This window comes from Acomys minous (genome assembly GCF_964271855.1).
Source record: "Acomys minous genome assembly, chromosome: 5".
In the NCBI taxonomy this organism is placed as follows: Eukaryota; Metazoa; Chordata; class Mammalia; order Rodentia; family Muridae; genus Acomys; species Acomys minous.
In genome coordinates this window covers 125,709,054-125,725,669 of record NC_140494.1, presented here as the reverse complement: position 1 = coordinate 125,725,669, position 16,616 = coordinate 125,709,054, and the positions used below count along the sequence as shown (strand labels likewise).

At 42.4% G+C, this 16,616-nt stretch overlaps 1 protein-coding gene across 7 annotated transcripts in view; it reads right to left on the bottom strand.

The window, feature by feature from the left end:
* Positions 1-16,616, bottom strand: part of HERC1 (HECT and RLD domain containing E3 ubiquitin protein ligase family member 1) — a 167,834-nt gene that overhangs the window by 13,296 nt on the left and 137,922 nt on the right. For all 7 annotated transcript variants that reach the window (XM_084781185.1, XM_084781191.1, XM_084781188.1 and 4 more), the window contains exons 58-69: positions 14,945-15,091; positions 14,335-14,436; positions 13,140-13,313; positions 12,129-12,422; positions 10,878-10,943; positions 10,580-10,705; positions 8,882-9,020; positions 6,001-6,182; positions 5,180-5,335; positions 4,199-4,321; positions 3,041-3,143; positions 1,025-1,194 (exon numbers count right to left, since the gene is read on the bottom strand). In XM_084781185.1, coding sequence (XP_084637311.1) covers positions 1,025-1,194; positions 3,041-3,143; positions 4,199-4,321; positions 5,180-5,335; positions 6,001-6,182; positions 8,882-9,020; positions 10,580-10,705; positions 10,878-10,943; positions 12,129-12,422; positions 13,140-13,313; positions 14,335-14,436; positions 14,945-15,091 — 1,782 coding nt within the window. The remainder of the gene's footprint in view (positions 1-1,024; positions 1,195-3,040; positions 3,144-4,198; positions 4,322-5,179; positions 5,336-6,000; positions 6,183-8,881; positions 9,021-10,579; positions 10,706-10,877; positions 10,944-12,128; positions 12,423-13,139; positions 13,314-14,334; positions 14,437-14,944; positions 15,092-16,616) is intronic.

Sequence of the window (16,616 nt, the reverse complement as noted above, 5' to 3'; positions counted from 1 at the left end):
TCTATTAACATCTGTGTCACACACCAACATTAATAATGAAACAAATACTAATTTTTTTTTCTATCACAGTGGTCCTCAGTCCTTTAGACTGTCTCCTAACAACAAGGGGCTGCAGGGCCAGCCCAAACTTACAGATTAGTCTTAACAACTGGTTAACACACTCGGATCCCACTTCTGGAAAGGTTATGAGTTCTTGGAAAGTAAAAGCAGAAGGATCTACAGAGTTCTTACTTAATACACTGGTTTCTGGGTAACAATATATAGACATAAACTATACATGGACTCCAGGTCTCTGTTCTTAGCAGCAGCTACGTGTTCAACATCAAGGAAGATCTTGTCAAACGAAGCCTAGCTTGGGAATTACCCAAAGACATTAATTCTCCTCTCATCAAGATTACTGAAACCACAATGACAAACAACTTCCTGGTCTGCTAATGCAGTTATGAGGAGAACTACGAGGCTACTGTGAATAACAGAGCCTGAACATCAGGGTTTCTGATTCTATGGGCAATCAGATCCGAGATTATGGGAGGAGGTTAGGATGGCTCTGCCTGTAGCTAAAAAACACTGTAAAAGCATCTATCTCAGACATCTCCTACCAAAGCCTTTCTCTTCCAGACACAGATTTGTAGAAGGGCTAAGCACTCAGACCTGCAGTCTTCTCACATTCTCTTCCCTTCCATTCCTGCCTTTACTCCTGCGACTACTGAGATGACATGACTTCCGATACAAGCAAAGGATCTCTGGATACCACCACCACCACACCACCACACCACTACCATTTGTTTATTAGTTTGTTTGTTTGAGACAGGGTTTGGCTGTTCTGGAACTAGCTCTGTAGACCAGGCTGGCCTTGAACTCACAGAGGTCTTGTCTCTGTCTCCTGAGTGCTGGGATCAAAGGCGTGTGCCACCACACCACACCTGGCTTGGATACAAATATTATAAAGTATAAAGATAATCTTGCAAATAAGCAACACTGTTGTATTTCCAAAGCATGTAAGAGCAGCAAACATGACATTTACCTGCCCTTCTGAATTGCTTCCCCAGGCATAAACATCTCCAGTTGATGCCAAAGCAAGTGTGTGCTCAGCTCCAACGGCCACATCTTCAATGACCACCCCAGCAAGGACAGGGATTTGTTGGGGTCGATTGTGATTTCGGGCACGGCCCTCAGGCAAGCCTATCAAGCGGTCTGAAGGACAGCAAGAGGAAGTGTTATGGATGGCACCTGAAGTCTGTGTTCTGTAACAGGCCGTTAACTTTCTGTGTTAGAATGACAGTGATGTTCATAACTCATTGGGGCGAAACCTGCATTTCCAGCAAAACACTCCAGACTTTAAGTAAAAAGTTACACAGTGTGAGTAGGTAGAACTTTAGTCATTTGATTTAAGAAGCACAAAAGAGGCTATTCTTGTATAAAATGTTAATCTTTTTATTTATAAAATAAATTAAAACTGAAGCCAGTATTTCATATTAAGAGGACTGGCACATGGTCAACAAGGCATTCAAGTTTCTTGTGTTCTTAAAAAAGACGCTATTCAACCTGTCTTAGCCTCAAGTCTGTACCCCACCTCGCTCTTACAGCACTGCTGCTCCATGTCCTCCAGGAGGCATGGCATCTGCCATCTGACTTGTACTTGCACAGCTGCCCTAAAACTGCTCCTCAAAACCGAGTCAGCTCCTGCCCGCGTGCTGCAGTGGCCTTCAGTTCTGGCCCGTGGGGAACGACACACACCTGTGCTCCCCAGCCCCGAGACTCTTCAGCACTCTCACCAACACTGTATTCTAAATCAGCTGCCCTAACATTCCCTACAACTCTATTCACTCTATGTATTTTCTGGGCTTCTGAAATCAAATGACTGAAGTTCTACCTACTAACACTGTGTAATCAATGTCCTAACTTGGATCTGTATACCCAACCCCTCTGGAGTCCCAGATGCACACTGCCAACAGCCTGCTGGATATCTCCGTACATGTGTCTAGAACAGAAGGCCCTGTGTGGCGGTCATGACCTGGACATGAAACGGTCCCCAGAGCTCATGTGTTGAAGCTGTGGTCTCAAATTCATAGTGCTACTAAGAGGACGCTGACTTCATCAGTGGATTCTTCCACAGCTGAGTGGTTACTAGGGGTGGGAACTGGAGGTGTATCTTTCTTCTTCTTACTTTTATTTTATTTTATTTTATTTTTGAGACAGGGTTTCTCTTGGCTGTCCTGAACTCTTACTATTAATCATTGACTCATCTTTCCAGCCCCTTATTTATTTGCTCCTCCTCCTCCTCTTGTGTGTGAACAGATACATGCCATACTATATATGCAAAGATGGGGGGGGCAATTTTTCCTTTTCCCATCATGGGAATTCTAGGAAAGAACTCAGATCTCACATTTGGCAGCAAGTGTCTTTACACTTGGAGCCATCCTGTCAGCCTGAAGGAATGTGTGTAAAGGATACATCTTGCCTCTTTCTCTGTCTTATATCTACCATGAGGTGAACGGCTTTGTTCGGCCATTCTCTTCAACCAAGAGAATCTGTTTCTTCATGAACCCAGAAGTGATAGAACTGAAAAACTATTAAAGACTAAAACTTCTGAGTCCATGAAACAAAACAATCTTTCTTCCATTATGTAAGCTATTTTGTCACACTGAAGAAAAGGCAAACTATGACTACAGCTAAGCTCTTTCCCCCTGGGCCAGCTCATTCCTTACTCAAGCACTCAGTGTTCTCCAAGACTAGAGCCTCCCTGCTTACCTCGACTGGCCTCCACGCCCCCCCACCCTCAGTCTCTATAGCTCGACTGCAGCAGAGAGGAGGGGAGGCTCTGGGCAGGGGTTCTTCTAGCAAGAGTGAAGCTCTCACATGAGACTTAATGGAGGCAAGGTTGTCCTTGAAACAAAATTCACAAAATGGATGCAGGAAGTCGCAAATAAACAAGAGTCACGTGGTGAACACCACTCACGAGAACTGTCTACAAACCCAGAAGACAAATGTCTTACAATATGCACGTACAGAACATAATGTAGGCTAGAAGATACCTTACCTTGGCCAAAAGTGTACACATGACCATCCTTGGTCAAAGCCACAGAAAACTGAGTTCCACAAGCAACCTTTTTAATTCCAATTCCACAAAGAACATCAACTTTCTGTGAAATAAAAGTATAAAGCGTATGCTCAGAGGGAAACAAACAAACAAGCAAAAACCACTTGAACTCTCCTACTGGCATTTTTAATATCAAGTATTATCTCCAATAGAGAGGCCAATTGTCACTGATTTGTTTTACTCAAATTATATTCCTGAAGATTATTTTCTCTTGCTGCTCTGGGTGGAAACTGAGTATGTGGGAGAGAGTGCTGAGGCTGAGAAAGTCTGGCTAACATTTTCAGGAACTCATGTGAAGTGGAAGCATTCCACAGAGTAACAGAAATGAAAAGAAAACCATGACCTTTTAAAGAACATTTCAAGACTTGTGGACCACAAAGCAGCTTCCTGTCAGTGTGCTTTTCTTCAGCTACCCCAGGTAGTAACAGCTGCCTTCTACATTCTACAGAAAGTAAGTTTTCTGCTTCTCTGTACTCCTATTTGAATATTCATCAAAGCAACTATTAACAATCACAGACTATATATGGTAACAAGTTGAAACTGAAGTTGTAAATCATGTCATGCTGTTTTATTAGCTATGTAAGGAAAGACCATGTAACAAAACTGCACCAAGCTGTAGACCCAAGAAACCTAAATTGTGAATTAAAGTTCCTAGTTGATTTTATATGTACTCATTTCTTTTACACACACACACACACACACACACACACACACACACACACACACACACTGAAGATGCCCAATTTAATGGTAATAAGCTGAAACAGTAGCTAAAGGCAGAGTTGTCAAAATCTTCCATGAGGACCCTGGAGGCTCCTGTCTCTTCTTTACATGGGGCAAAGTCATACACTCTGCTTATCTGCAGAGACAGGCTTCTACTTGGAGAAATGTTTACATCCATTTTACCTTAGTAATGGCTTATTTAAAAGTCAAGATCTAGAATGCTGGACATTTGAGAATAAGCAACTGAAGGCCTTGAATTCCCATTATGAATTATAAAAATCTTTATGCTAAAGCACTTCCAATGTAAAAAAGGTTCTGATATAAGCAAAGACTAAGTTCTCCTGTGTAAAACTGAGATTCAAGGCAGCAACTGACCTGAGGGGACGACTTCGCAGTGGAATTCCCTAAGCCCAGCTTTCCGTAGTCTCCATCTCCGAACGCCCACACCACGGAGCCGTCTGCTGACACCGCCAAGGTGTGGTTCAGGCCACAGGCCACCTGGAGAACCGACAGAGCACTCAGCGCGTACATCGTCTCACCAAACACAAACTGTTTCCTAACTTTTTTCTCTTCTAGACTGAAAACTGTCATGTGTTGTTCCCCGAGAGTGCTACTGGTTTTGCTAACTGCTCCAGATGTTAACCTGAACACATTAACTACAACTACCAAGGCCCCTAAATAATTATTTTCCTCAAAGTAAAATCCTTCAAGCACCTGTAGCTAACTAAGAACATAGAAGTAGAAAAGGCAGGAACAAAGCACATGTAACTCAGAAAAACTCATTCACTACGGAGGCTGTCTCAGCGATGACACAGGAAAGCCAAGGCATCTTACCCATCACTGAGAAACACTTTCAATGTTTTCATACACAGAAGGAGAATTCAGCTATCCGACTCCACGCAGCCACACAGGAGCAACAACAAGGTTGTACTGCATAAAGGCAGCTTTGTGCTGCTGCTGCTGCTGCTGTCATCTGGCTTGAGGTGAGGTCCTGATATACAACCTAGGCTAGGCGTGAACTCTTGATCTTCCTGCTTCACCCTTTCAAGTGCTGGGATACAGATGTGTGCCACCACACCCAGCTCTTAACACTATATGGCAAGTTATAGTTTTATGGAAACACTTTATGGATGGCGTTTTTTAGACAGTCACATCCAAAATCTAGGGGTCAAATATGTGAATTTTTCACACTGGGGAACAAGTCATGAAAAATTATAAAGTATGTCAAACACAAAGTACAGAGGTTAAATGCAACTAGAGAGTCTGGTCTTTCTGACTGGCAGAGGAATATCTAAGTGCAGACAGAAGCCATCCGAAGCCACTCCCAGTGAGAGCACTGTACTGATTATGCCATGCCTGTCCAATCTGATATCCCTCCAGTGCAGTCACTCTCTCCGGAAGCTTCTTGTTAGAGGTGTTTCCAAGACCCAGACGACCATAGTCACCATTCCCAAAGGTGAAGAGTTTGCCATCTGACGTTACCACTGCTGAATGCTTGAAGCCACAAGACATCTACGACAGAATCAAAGGGAAAACGTGTTGTGAAAAGAAAGACGAGGAGGGAAGCCAGTCACTTTTGGTTATGAATGTAGCAATGTGACTGGCTGACAAGTGAAAGCCAGTAGTCTACCTGGCCACACAGCCCTCCTGATCTGCCTCTGCACGTCAGAAAAACCAAGTAGATCCAGGGATAACTCTCATTATTCTTTTTGGCTGTGTATACTGACCTAGACTAAAGGAAATAAATGAGTGAAAATTTTACAGTAAACTCTAGAGTGGTGTATGATTTTACAATATTGTCTAAGATCACTAGCTGATCTAACAGACACGCATATCCCTTCGCAACAAAAAGGATGGGGTTAAATCAAAATTTGCCCCGTTGCTACCAAGAACTGTGTGGTAGGACCTAATCCCTTGGTGTCTTTTCTAAGGGCCTGCAGCATCCTATCCTGGACCAAGTCTGCTGGCCTGGGAAAGTTACATCCATTCTAATATTAAAATTTACTTAATTTCTGAAAAGCTCAGGAATGAACCTACATAACAAAAATAGCGGATATCTTTTACTGCACATGGAATCTGTTTTTTATACTATTCCTGCTAGCTAAGATAGACTTCAGAGTGCTATTTAAATGACTCTATTTACATTCAAAGGCAAGTTTTCCCATTCTGTGCCTGACCTGCACCACTTCTTCTCCTTGTAAAGCCTCAATCTGCCTTGGCCGCCGCTGTCTGTCGCTGTTCCCATGGCCAAGCTTGCCATAGTCCCCATCTCCCCAACTAAAGACTTCACCGCTTTCTGTCAGGGCCATTGAGTGCCCATCAGAGCCACAGGAGGTCACCAGCTGGGTCACCACAAAGCCTAGAAGATAGAAAAAACATAAAAAGGTATCAAATGGTAAATTGTCTCTCTTGTGGCTGCTATAGGATGCCCTCAGATTTGAGAAGCACCAAGATGGTACTATGGAATAACAAACTTTTTAAAACTTTAAATCAAATTTACAAACAACCTGGCATATCTGAGAGCAGCCACACAAAAACGACACAGACGAGGGAGGACAAGAGCAGCCGTTACAGCACTAACGGGACCCTCGAGCCAGTCCTACACTCTTTATCAGGACTGTCTTATTTCTCCTTTCACACAGATCTAGTGGCAGACACCAATATTCCCATTTTCTACAGTTGCAAGAGATTTAGTCGCAAAGTGGTATAGTGGTTATGGCAAGGTTCCAAAGCCACAGACTAGAACAAACAAGTAGGAATCCTGCCTGTGTTTCCATCCACACTCCAGCACTCAGCCACCCAGTTCTATAGGAATCTCCTGTGATCTCACAGCTAAGCCATAAGTAAAAGCATTTATTTAAAGACTCCTCTGTGTTCTCCATGAACAAGCATGCTCACCTTAGAGCCTATAGGCCAAATACATCCTAGACAGCTAGGGATGTGGCCTATTTGCAGGTGACATCATGTCACAACAAAGGTTGGATATCCCTTTTTGTAAGCTTTGGGATTCATGAGACCCTGTAGCAGTTTTTCTTGCGTCATTCTGTCTCAAGTGACACAGATCTGTGACAGAGATGCCCTTTAAACTCTCTAACACAGCTGGAGATTTTCATGTGAACTGTTTTTGTTTATAATTTATTATAATTTATTAGATTACATCCCGATTGTTATCCCCTCTCTTGTATCTTCCCATTCCTACCCTCCCTTCCCTCTTCCACCCTATTCCCCTCCCCTAGACCTCTGACAGAAAGTGACCTCCTCCCCCACTCTATGACCACAGCCTGTCAGGTCTCAACTGGATAGCCTGCTTCCTTTTCCTCCGTGTGCCTGCCTGGTCTCCCCACGAAGGGGAAGTGATCAAATTGGGGCCCCACAGTTCATGTCAGAGGCAGTCCCCACTCCCACAACCATGGAGAATGAGCTGTCCATTGGCTAGATCTGAATAGGGAGTCTAGGTTTAATGCATGCATTGTCCTTGGTTGGTGCAACAGTTTGTGTATGCCCCCCCTGGGTCCAGATCCAGTCTTGATGGTCTCCTTATAGGGCTCCTGAACCCTCTGGGGCCTTCCATTCCACCCTCCTGCCCCCACCTCATGCTTCCATATCCTTTTCAATGCTCCACTCTGAGTCCAGTGGGGAGTCCCAACATCTGTCTGGATCCCACACTGGGTGAGGTCTCTCAGAGGACATCTATTTTGGGCTAATATTTAATTATAAGTGAGTATATACCATGCGTCTTTCTGGGTCTGGGTTACCTTACTCAGGGTGATTGTTTTCTAGTTCCGTCAATTTGCCGGTAAACTTCAAGATTTCCTTGCTTTTAATAGCTTAGTAATATTCCATTGTGTAAATGTACCACAGTTTTTTAAAAATCCATTCTTCGGTTGAGGGACATCTAGGTTGTTTCCAGATTCTGGCTATTACGGATAAAGCTGCTATGAACATAGCTGAGCAGATGTCCTTGTTGTGTGGACAAGGTGGAGCACCTTTTCAGTGTACAAGACTGCACTCCCACCAGCAATGAAGGAGTGCTCCCCTTTCTCCACATCCTCGCCAGCATGTGCTATCACTTGAAGTTTTGATCTTAACCATTCTGATGGGTGTAAGATGGAATCTCAGAGTTGTTTTGATTTGCATTTCCCTGATAACTAAGGACACTGAGCATTTCTTTAGGCATTTCTTAGTGATTTGATGTTTCTCTGTTGAAAATTCTCTGTTTAGCTCTTTTTTAATTGTATTACTTGGTTTGGTGGTATTTAATTTCCTGAGTTCTTTATATATTTTGGATATTAGCCCACTGCTGAATATAGGGTTGGTGAAGATCCTCTCCCAGTCTGTAGGCTGTCGTTTTCTTCTGTTGACAGTGTCCTTTGCCTTACAGAAGCTTTTCAGTTTGATGAGGTCCCATTTATTAATTGTTGCTCTTAGAGCCTGAGCTATTGGTGTTCTGTTCAGGAAGTTGTCTCCTGTGTCAATGAGTTCAAGGATCTTCCCCACTTTTTCTTCTAACAGAGTTAGTTTTATGTGGAGATTTTTAATCCACTTGGACTATAGTTTTGTGCAGGATGATAAATATGGACACATTTGCATTTTTCTACATGTAGACATCCAGTTAGACCTACACCATTTGTTGAAGATGCTATCTTTTTTCCATTAGATGGATTTGGCTTCTTTGTCAAAAATCAAGTGTGTGAACGGTTTTTTATGTTAATGAAACACACACACACACACACACACACACACACACACACACACACACACACACACACACTTGAGATCCAAGGAAACAAAATGTTTTAAAATTATAAACCAACTGTAATTAGGTAATTGCCACATCCATGCATGTGTGTGTGTGTGTGTGTACGATGCCAGTTTTTAGCACTCCTACTTGTGAAATAGCTTAAAACGTGGAAATTAAGGCTGTACACATTACCTAACTAGAACCTAAGCATAAGCAAACCCCCATGAGCTCGCCAAGTTGGGAAGAGTTCCAGTAGATGCACACACTCCTGCAGTCAGGTCAATTTTCTAACCATTTTAAATCCAGGGCAGTCTCACCTTGCAGGGCTGAGATAACAGTCAGCACATGAAGGTCATCTGAATTTCCTTGCCCTAATCTTCCATAACTTCCTTCCCCACAAGCCAACACTGTGCCATTGGCCTGGATGACAAAGGTACAGTTCTGACCACATATAACCTAGTATAAAACACAGAATTAAACATATTATCCTTACTTGGATCATACATGATATATTGTGTACATGCATGAAGTTATCTAAGAATAAAACCTTCTCTCCATTCCCCTGATTGCTCATCTCTAGCACCCAGACATCTGAGGGGACCCCACGCACTGGAGGATATCTCTACCAGTTCCTTTATCCTTTGCACCAAGGCAGAGAAACTGGCCTAACCGTGGCCTCCCTAGAACCTTTGAGTACTATACTTCTGATGACAGTCAAGGCACCTGTGAGGCCCATCTGACTGAAATAGTTGAGAACCATGAGACTCCAGCTAACTGCACAGTTAAACAACAGCATAGATAAGAGAAGAGAGAGAAAAGGCAAAGAAGAATTACTAAAGCCTGGTGTACAAGGAGGCAGAAGCTCGAGGGGACACACAGGGAAAAGCAGTGGACCCCGAAGCAGCTTAGGTAGGAGAGAACTAGCGTGAAGTAAGGCCTCAGGGATGTTGGGAACACAGTAGCAGACTACTAGATGAAGGGAGGGGTATAATAAAGTCTGGCTAAAGACATCAGGTAGTTCATGGCTCCAGAGAGAACAGTGATTAAGATTAGCTCAGCTTCCAGAAATTTACTCTGCACTGGTCTAATACATTATGGTATTAATTCACTATATTTGGAAGCAAGAAATTTTAGAAACTTCTTCTTCTTCTTCTTTTTTTTAAAAATTTTTTGACACAGGGTTTTTCTGTGTTATATTGGCTGCCCTGGACTCACTTTGTAGACCAGGCTGGCCTCGAACACAGTGATCTGCCTGTACCTGCCTCCCGAGTGCTGGGATTACAGGCTTGCACCTCATGCCTGGCTTTTTTTTTTTTCTTTAACTTCTTAATAAAATGTTTTAAGTACAATAAAATCTTAGCAAGATTTTATTTGGAGGCTGTAGGCCTAATTTTTTAAACCAATATATTTTATTACAACTTATTAACCAAGTGTACGTCACTTATAACCCGACCAACCAAAACAATAGGAAAAGAGGATTAAAGCACAATAACAAAATCGTAAGGATATCAGTTCCAAGGAACGATTTTCCTGGTATATTCAGCGGGATTTCTTTTGCTAGAGCCTGGAGTAACCAGAACCCTGAACCTCAGCAGGAGCTGGAGCCCTGAAGCCTTCGCTCAAGCGGTTCTCTCTAAGAACGTCTCGAAGTGGAGCAATGAACAGCCAAAACTATCCGAAGTCTCCGAAGAGCCCCGCCTCCAGTTCTGGGCTCATTTATATATTGCTTCCCAGAGTCTGTTTATGGGATCTTTTCAGATGGCAAAAACAATCAAGTTCCTGTACGAGGTGGTTGGTCTTTTAGTGGATTAACCTCACCTGTTCTCTCACAAGACAGTTCACTATCCCACACTTGGGAAACAGGTTTATCTCTCTTTTAGGAAGCCACAAATAAAACGAGGTTCTCTCATGATTCACCACAATAAACTACAAAACTGACAAGCTTTAACCTCAAATAAGTTATCAACAGTAAATGAATTCCCACTTTTTTTTTTCCCTCTTCATCTACTAGTTACCTGTTGGGCCTGTGAGAATGAAGGTGCTGTAGCTGGTACCATCACGTTTCTTCCAGCTTCGGCCAGCTGTCCATGTCTGCCCGCACCCCATAAGTAGACATCACATTTACCTCCCAGGTGCCAGTCCTAGAAAACCCACAGGCACCTAAAGTTAGGTTTATCCAGTTGCTCAAACAAATATATACTGAGCACAAGCATGTGGCAACCTCTACAGGAAACAGAAGGACACAGAAACACATGCATTTACAATCGAAAGAACGAGTGAAACCCACCACACAGCAATCTCGTCTTTACTGACCTCGGGTCTGGAAGTTGCCCATGACATAATTTGTTCATCCATGCCATTGATCCACTTGCTGTTATCCTGTAAGACCGAGCACACATCAGAACTATCGGTGCTTTGCCAGTACTTGCCTGCTCTGTTGTGTTGACAGCTCCTTTCTGGAGCACATGGTGATACTATGAGAAGCCAGGGGTCTGACTCCGTTGCTCATGTGGCTAGTTTCACACTCTTGGGCTCACACTTCTCTTGCTTGGGGATACAGGCATTTGCCTTACCATCCAGCAAGTCCAAAGTCACAGTAATTTCAAAATTGCCTTTCGTATTCTAATATTTACTTTTATCGTACACGCTTTGGCTGCCACGGTAGCCTAGGTTCAAAGCTACCATTCATGTTCACTGAGCACCTGTGGGCGCAAGGCCACGCATAAAACCTGCTGCCTCCCGAGATTCTCTGTCAGTGTAGTGGGTAGGTCTTGTCAGGGCTTCAGTTTCCATGTCTGTAAGATGATATCAGAGCCAAATGGGATTCAAAAAGACCTGCTATACTCTGTTCTCTTCTATTATACTTTATTTCACTCCTCTCTATTCTATTATTTGTATGTGGTGCTGATCCTGGGGACTGAACTCATGCTGAACTGTACACGTCAGGCAGGTGTGCTGAGTGTAGCATTCACAACACCATGGAAGACATTTCTTGATTAAAAATGATGTTTTCCTCAGATAATTTTCCTCAACTCAGTTATCTGTTTTATGTTGTACTTACATTTTTTACGTTCCAATGTGTGCAAACATAAACCTTAGTTAAGGTTAGGTCAGGTGCTTGCTTGTACCCCTTACATTGACATTTTACCTTCATAGCCATTTCTACAGCTGGACACTCAAATACAGCAAAGAAGAAATCACATACTTAATGCTCTTCTGTATTCTCACTTGGTGATTACTAACGTGTCTAAAGTGTGGAGTGAATCAGAATCTCTGTGCGGCACACATCTCACAAAGTGACCAGAAGACAACTGAACATGTGTATGCGTGAGGCACTTAACAAGCACCTACAGACGAAGAAAAGAGCAAAGTATGGAAACGTGTATGGAGTCAGTGATTCAGACGGGCCCTCCCTAGAGTCTTGAACAGCCACACCATATGGAAGCATATGCAGTTTATCTAAGGGCACGTCACTAGCTGGTCAAGCCAGCAAAGGAACTGTGTCGTGCCAAGCAGCCCTGACACAATCTCCAAACAGGTAACAGCAGCTCACACTGCACTTACCATGAGGAGTACTAGCTCATCCTCGGGAACAGGCTCTAGGTCCGGGACCGTAAATGACTCTGGAAACTGTGCTCCGTTGGTCAGGGCTTCTGCAGCCTTGATGGTGGTTGAGAAGCACTCTAACCAGGCCCACTCATTCGGATTCCAGGCCGCGGGGTCAGGGAGGCAGTTCTGATGGTGTGGTGGCACTGGAGGGTTACACAGCAGCTGATCCAGATGAAGGCCCACAGCAAGGGAAGCCAGACATTGCATGTAGGGGCTGTGAACAAGCTGGTCACCACAAACCACATGAGGCTAAGAAAAACAAAAGAATGCCGGTGTCAGATATTCTGAACAAACGTACTATGTTATGAAAGCTTACAGAACTAGTAAAGAGAATGCTGCATACACTTCAATTTTCTCTATCATATCTATATCTATATAAAACCTTATATAACCATAAATGGTTAATCAAAACTAAGAAACTTATGCTGCTGGTAAAACATTAGCCAAACCAGAACTTAATTTGGTTTTGCCACTGATAACTCTTTTTGTTCCAGAATCCAATACAGGATCGTATTAGACAGCACGTGTGTGCGTGCATATTGTTTTTTCTGATTATAAACAAGATAGATAAATCACAAAGACCTGGCTCCTCTCACATTTCTTCCTTTACCAGGTACTCATCAAAGGCAAATTCCTCTTTTATGGCAGGCTTTAATCATGGCAGAGCAAATCTGTCACAAAGACCATGAAATTAAATCCAGGCAAATTCTTCAGTGAAATTAATGGAATATGGGTTGAATAAACCATCTGTAAGAATGTATCAACACTACAAATTTTAGGGTCATAGTTTCATTTTACTTCGGTGAAAATAAAGAGTGGGTTTAAGATTAATTGAACAATTGCTGAGGTTCAAGTGACTTCATTTCTGTCCAAACAGCTGCCCTTATTTCCCTCACACTTCCTGCCTCTGGTGGTGGAAGGGGATCCAGACTCTAAAGCACTATGAGAGTCAGGGCCAGGCGGTACCTTTTCATAGGCATATTGCTCTTGAAGCATCATGGGTAGCCGCTCCAGAAATGCTCTCATGCAGGGAGCCATGTTTAACCCCAGAACACCCTGCTGTTTCAGGGCTGTCCTACAGGTTGCTAAAACGTGGTTGGCAGAAGCCCATTCTGCTGTACAGTTCACAACCAAAACATCCTGGTGGAAAGTAAAACATGCTATATGATTGACTTATTTATGGAAAAGTTTAAGAATCGTGCCATCACCATTCAACCTAGGAAATTCTCTCCAGTAATTGCATTAAATACGTTTCCTTTTTACAAAAAAAAAAAAAAAGTTTTCTATGGAACTTTTAAAACATCTTAATTTATGTCTAAGTAAAACAACTGAATAGAAAATAATAAAAAAGTGTGAATCACATTAACAAATTTTATTTAAAAACAATGTCAATTATCTGTTAGTTCATAGGACTTGTAAGACAAAGCTCACAGTACACCTTGAAAGTCTGCCATAACTACAGGGACACTAGCAGAAATAAACATAGTTGTTTCCTCAGGAACTCAGGGTAAGGCCCCAGAACGGCCACAGGCTCAATGGCCACTTGTACTGCTTAGCGTGCTGCACACTACACTGCTAATCTTAGAAACATCCTAGGATTGGTTAGTTTTTGTTTTTACTTTTAGTACGACCAGTCTCATAGGATTATAGCTTCTTTTAACACAATTTAAACACATAAAATACAAGTTAAATAGCACAAAGGCTTTGATTTTTAAGACTATGAAGATTGCTGTAGGGGTAATACCACACAACAGAATTGCTTCACAGCAGGCTGGCTAGCACTTTGCTAGAACCGTAAATTTCAAAGCAATGATGTATTTTGGATACTTAAATATCTTTGAGAATTTTTTTCCCCACAGAGTGTTTTTCTGAGATAGTTTAGTACTGTCAAAAATCATGTGAGAAAATCAGAATCGACTGTATTTTCCAATGGAAACAAAACAAAACACCAAGCATTCAAAGCCCAGGTATAACAGCAAGGTTATGAAAAGAGAAATTGGCATCCCCAGGTTCTGAATCCCTTCTACCATTAAATAGTTGCACTATCTTGAACAAGTAATAATCTTTCAGATAGCAGTTACTCCTCTGTACTGTGGGGGGCTTGGACTGTAATTTCTAAAGCTTCTCTAGGCTCATACTCTATGGTTTGATGCTACGTTACCTTTGATCTATTTGAGCAGGCAGCCACCCCAACTTCTGGAATCCATACTGTGGTCTGAATAGCTCCAGAGCCTATCACAACCGTTTGCAGGACAGAGCCATCCTAAAATGAGGTATATTTATCAAACTCATTTCTTGACTTTAGGCACTGTTGACAAAACATCTGTTACTTTACATTCACAAAATATACATTAAAAGTTATAACTGAGGGGCTGGAGAGATGGCTTAGCAGTTAAAGCACTGGTTACTCTTTCAGAGAACCTTGGTTCAATTCCCAGCAGCCACATGGCAGCTCACAACTGTCTCTAACTCCTGTTCTGGGGGATCTGACTCCCTTATACTGACATATATGCAGTCAAAACACCATTTAAAAAATTATAATCGAGCTGAATTCAACAACATTCAATTTATAACCTACTACCCACTTTTCACTTTAAAAATACTTATCAGTAAGAAACCCAAAGGACAGATGAGTTCTTTTAGAGCAGATGACTCTATAGGAGCTTCTTCATTACCTGACACTGTTACAGGAATAGTCTTAAGACTGGTTAGTTTATATATATGTGTGATTCAAACTAATGTAAAATATTTTTAAAAATCTATGTCCTTACCCTTAAAGACCAAATGTTCATAAGCCCTCCAAGTCCACCAGACACCAAGGCCAACCCATCAGAACTGAAGGCCACAGTCCGAACGGGAGTGATGTGTCCCCGCAGCTGATAAACACACTGGGCTCCTGCTGATTTCCTGTAGCTGTGCTGTAAGTCATCGTTTAGAATATATATTAGTTTAAGAATAATTTATAGGCTCAAGATTCATAGCTCATTATTAAAAATGTTACATTTTAATAGTACAAAAATGGGGACTAAGGTAGAGAAATTTTAAAAACCACTATCTCTGAGACAAAAAATTCTGACTCTTGGCTTGTGAACAATAGTTTTATTTTAAAATTTTAGCTTCATGTAATTTTTATTTTCTCACCTAACACTTACCAACTGCATGTGCTTACTCTATACAAATATGTTCCCTACTGTTGGCTGATGGTTCTGTCTGTAACACTATGTCTGATGGAACATGGTTGTGAGAAAACTCCAGGAAAACAAGACAATAGCTGTGACCTCAGTTTCTTCAAAACACAAAATTGCTCTTGGATGTGTCCATGCTCCTCTAGGTGCAGCAGGGAGGAGAGAGTCTACTTCAGGGTATTCACTACAGCGGCTGCAGTGGTTTGTTTACATGCCTCTATAGGAAAGCACGTTTTGCCATGTGTGGCTTATCCTTGTGATTGTACAATTTATTCAGGTGATTCTTATCCCATGGAATATAAATTGTCGGGTGCTCTGAATAAAGTTGGTTATTGCACAGATTTTAGTCTGTTTCATTTTTAGGCTCCATTCTTCCAGGTTCCCCTCATCTAGAACTGTTAAACAGTGTCCAGTCAAATTCGCTCTGCCAGGTTGTTTGGAGAGAAGGCGCAGGGCAACTCCCTGGGACGAAGCGTAGACCATATCTACCTTTCCTGATCTCAGCTCTACTTCTCTAGCTCTTTCCTCCTGTAGCATTTACCTCCTCACCCTTCTTTCTTTCCTCACTATTCTAGTTAAGACAGGATGGTACCGATGCATTATGAAGATGAAGAAGGGAACTTCTTCAAAGGGTGTTTGTATCACCGGCGAATGGGAGCTGCAAGCTGGTAGTTCAGAGGGCCAGTTTAATCAGACACCCAGGGTTTGTTTGTTTGTTTGTTTGTTTGTTTTTAAAGAAGTGTAAAATGCCAATATTAGTATCTAATTATTTGGAGTTTTTACTTACAATGGTAGGTAGTTTGGCTTCTACTTAAAACGATTAGCTTCCTTGTTAACAATAGGCTCTTAATTCTAGGGCGGTGACAATCAGCTGTGCAAGAGCTTACACTGCATCACAGTAAGTAAGAACTTACATCACCACTGAACGGAGTCAGAGCCCACCTAGTAACTGAGTGCTGGGCTCTGAAACATCTGGCAACAGTAAAAGGTTTCTGAATACATAACGAAAACTGTGAGAGGAAGCTCTCAGGGATCCGAGGTGTCTCTGGCAGTGGCTGCCTCTGCATTGCAGCACCTTACTGCAGCCTGGGTTCTGAGCACACGTCTCCCTGCCCTGTGCATGTTGTCACACTGTTCAATAGCAATGAGGGTTTCATGGAACACCTTGATTAAAATTTGAGACTACAGCCGGGTGGTGGTGGCGCACTCCTTTAATCCCAGCCCTTGGAGGCAGAGGCAGGTGGATCTCTATGACTTC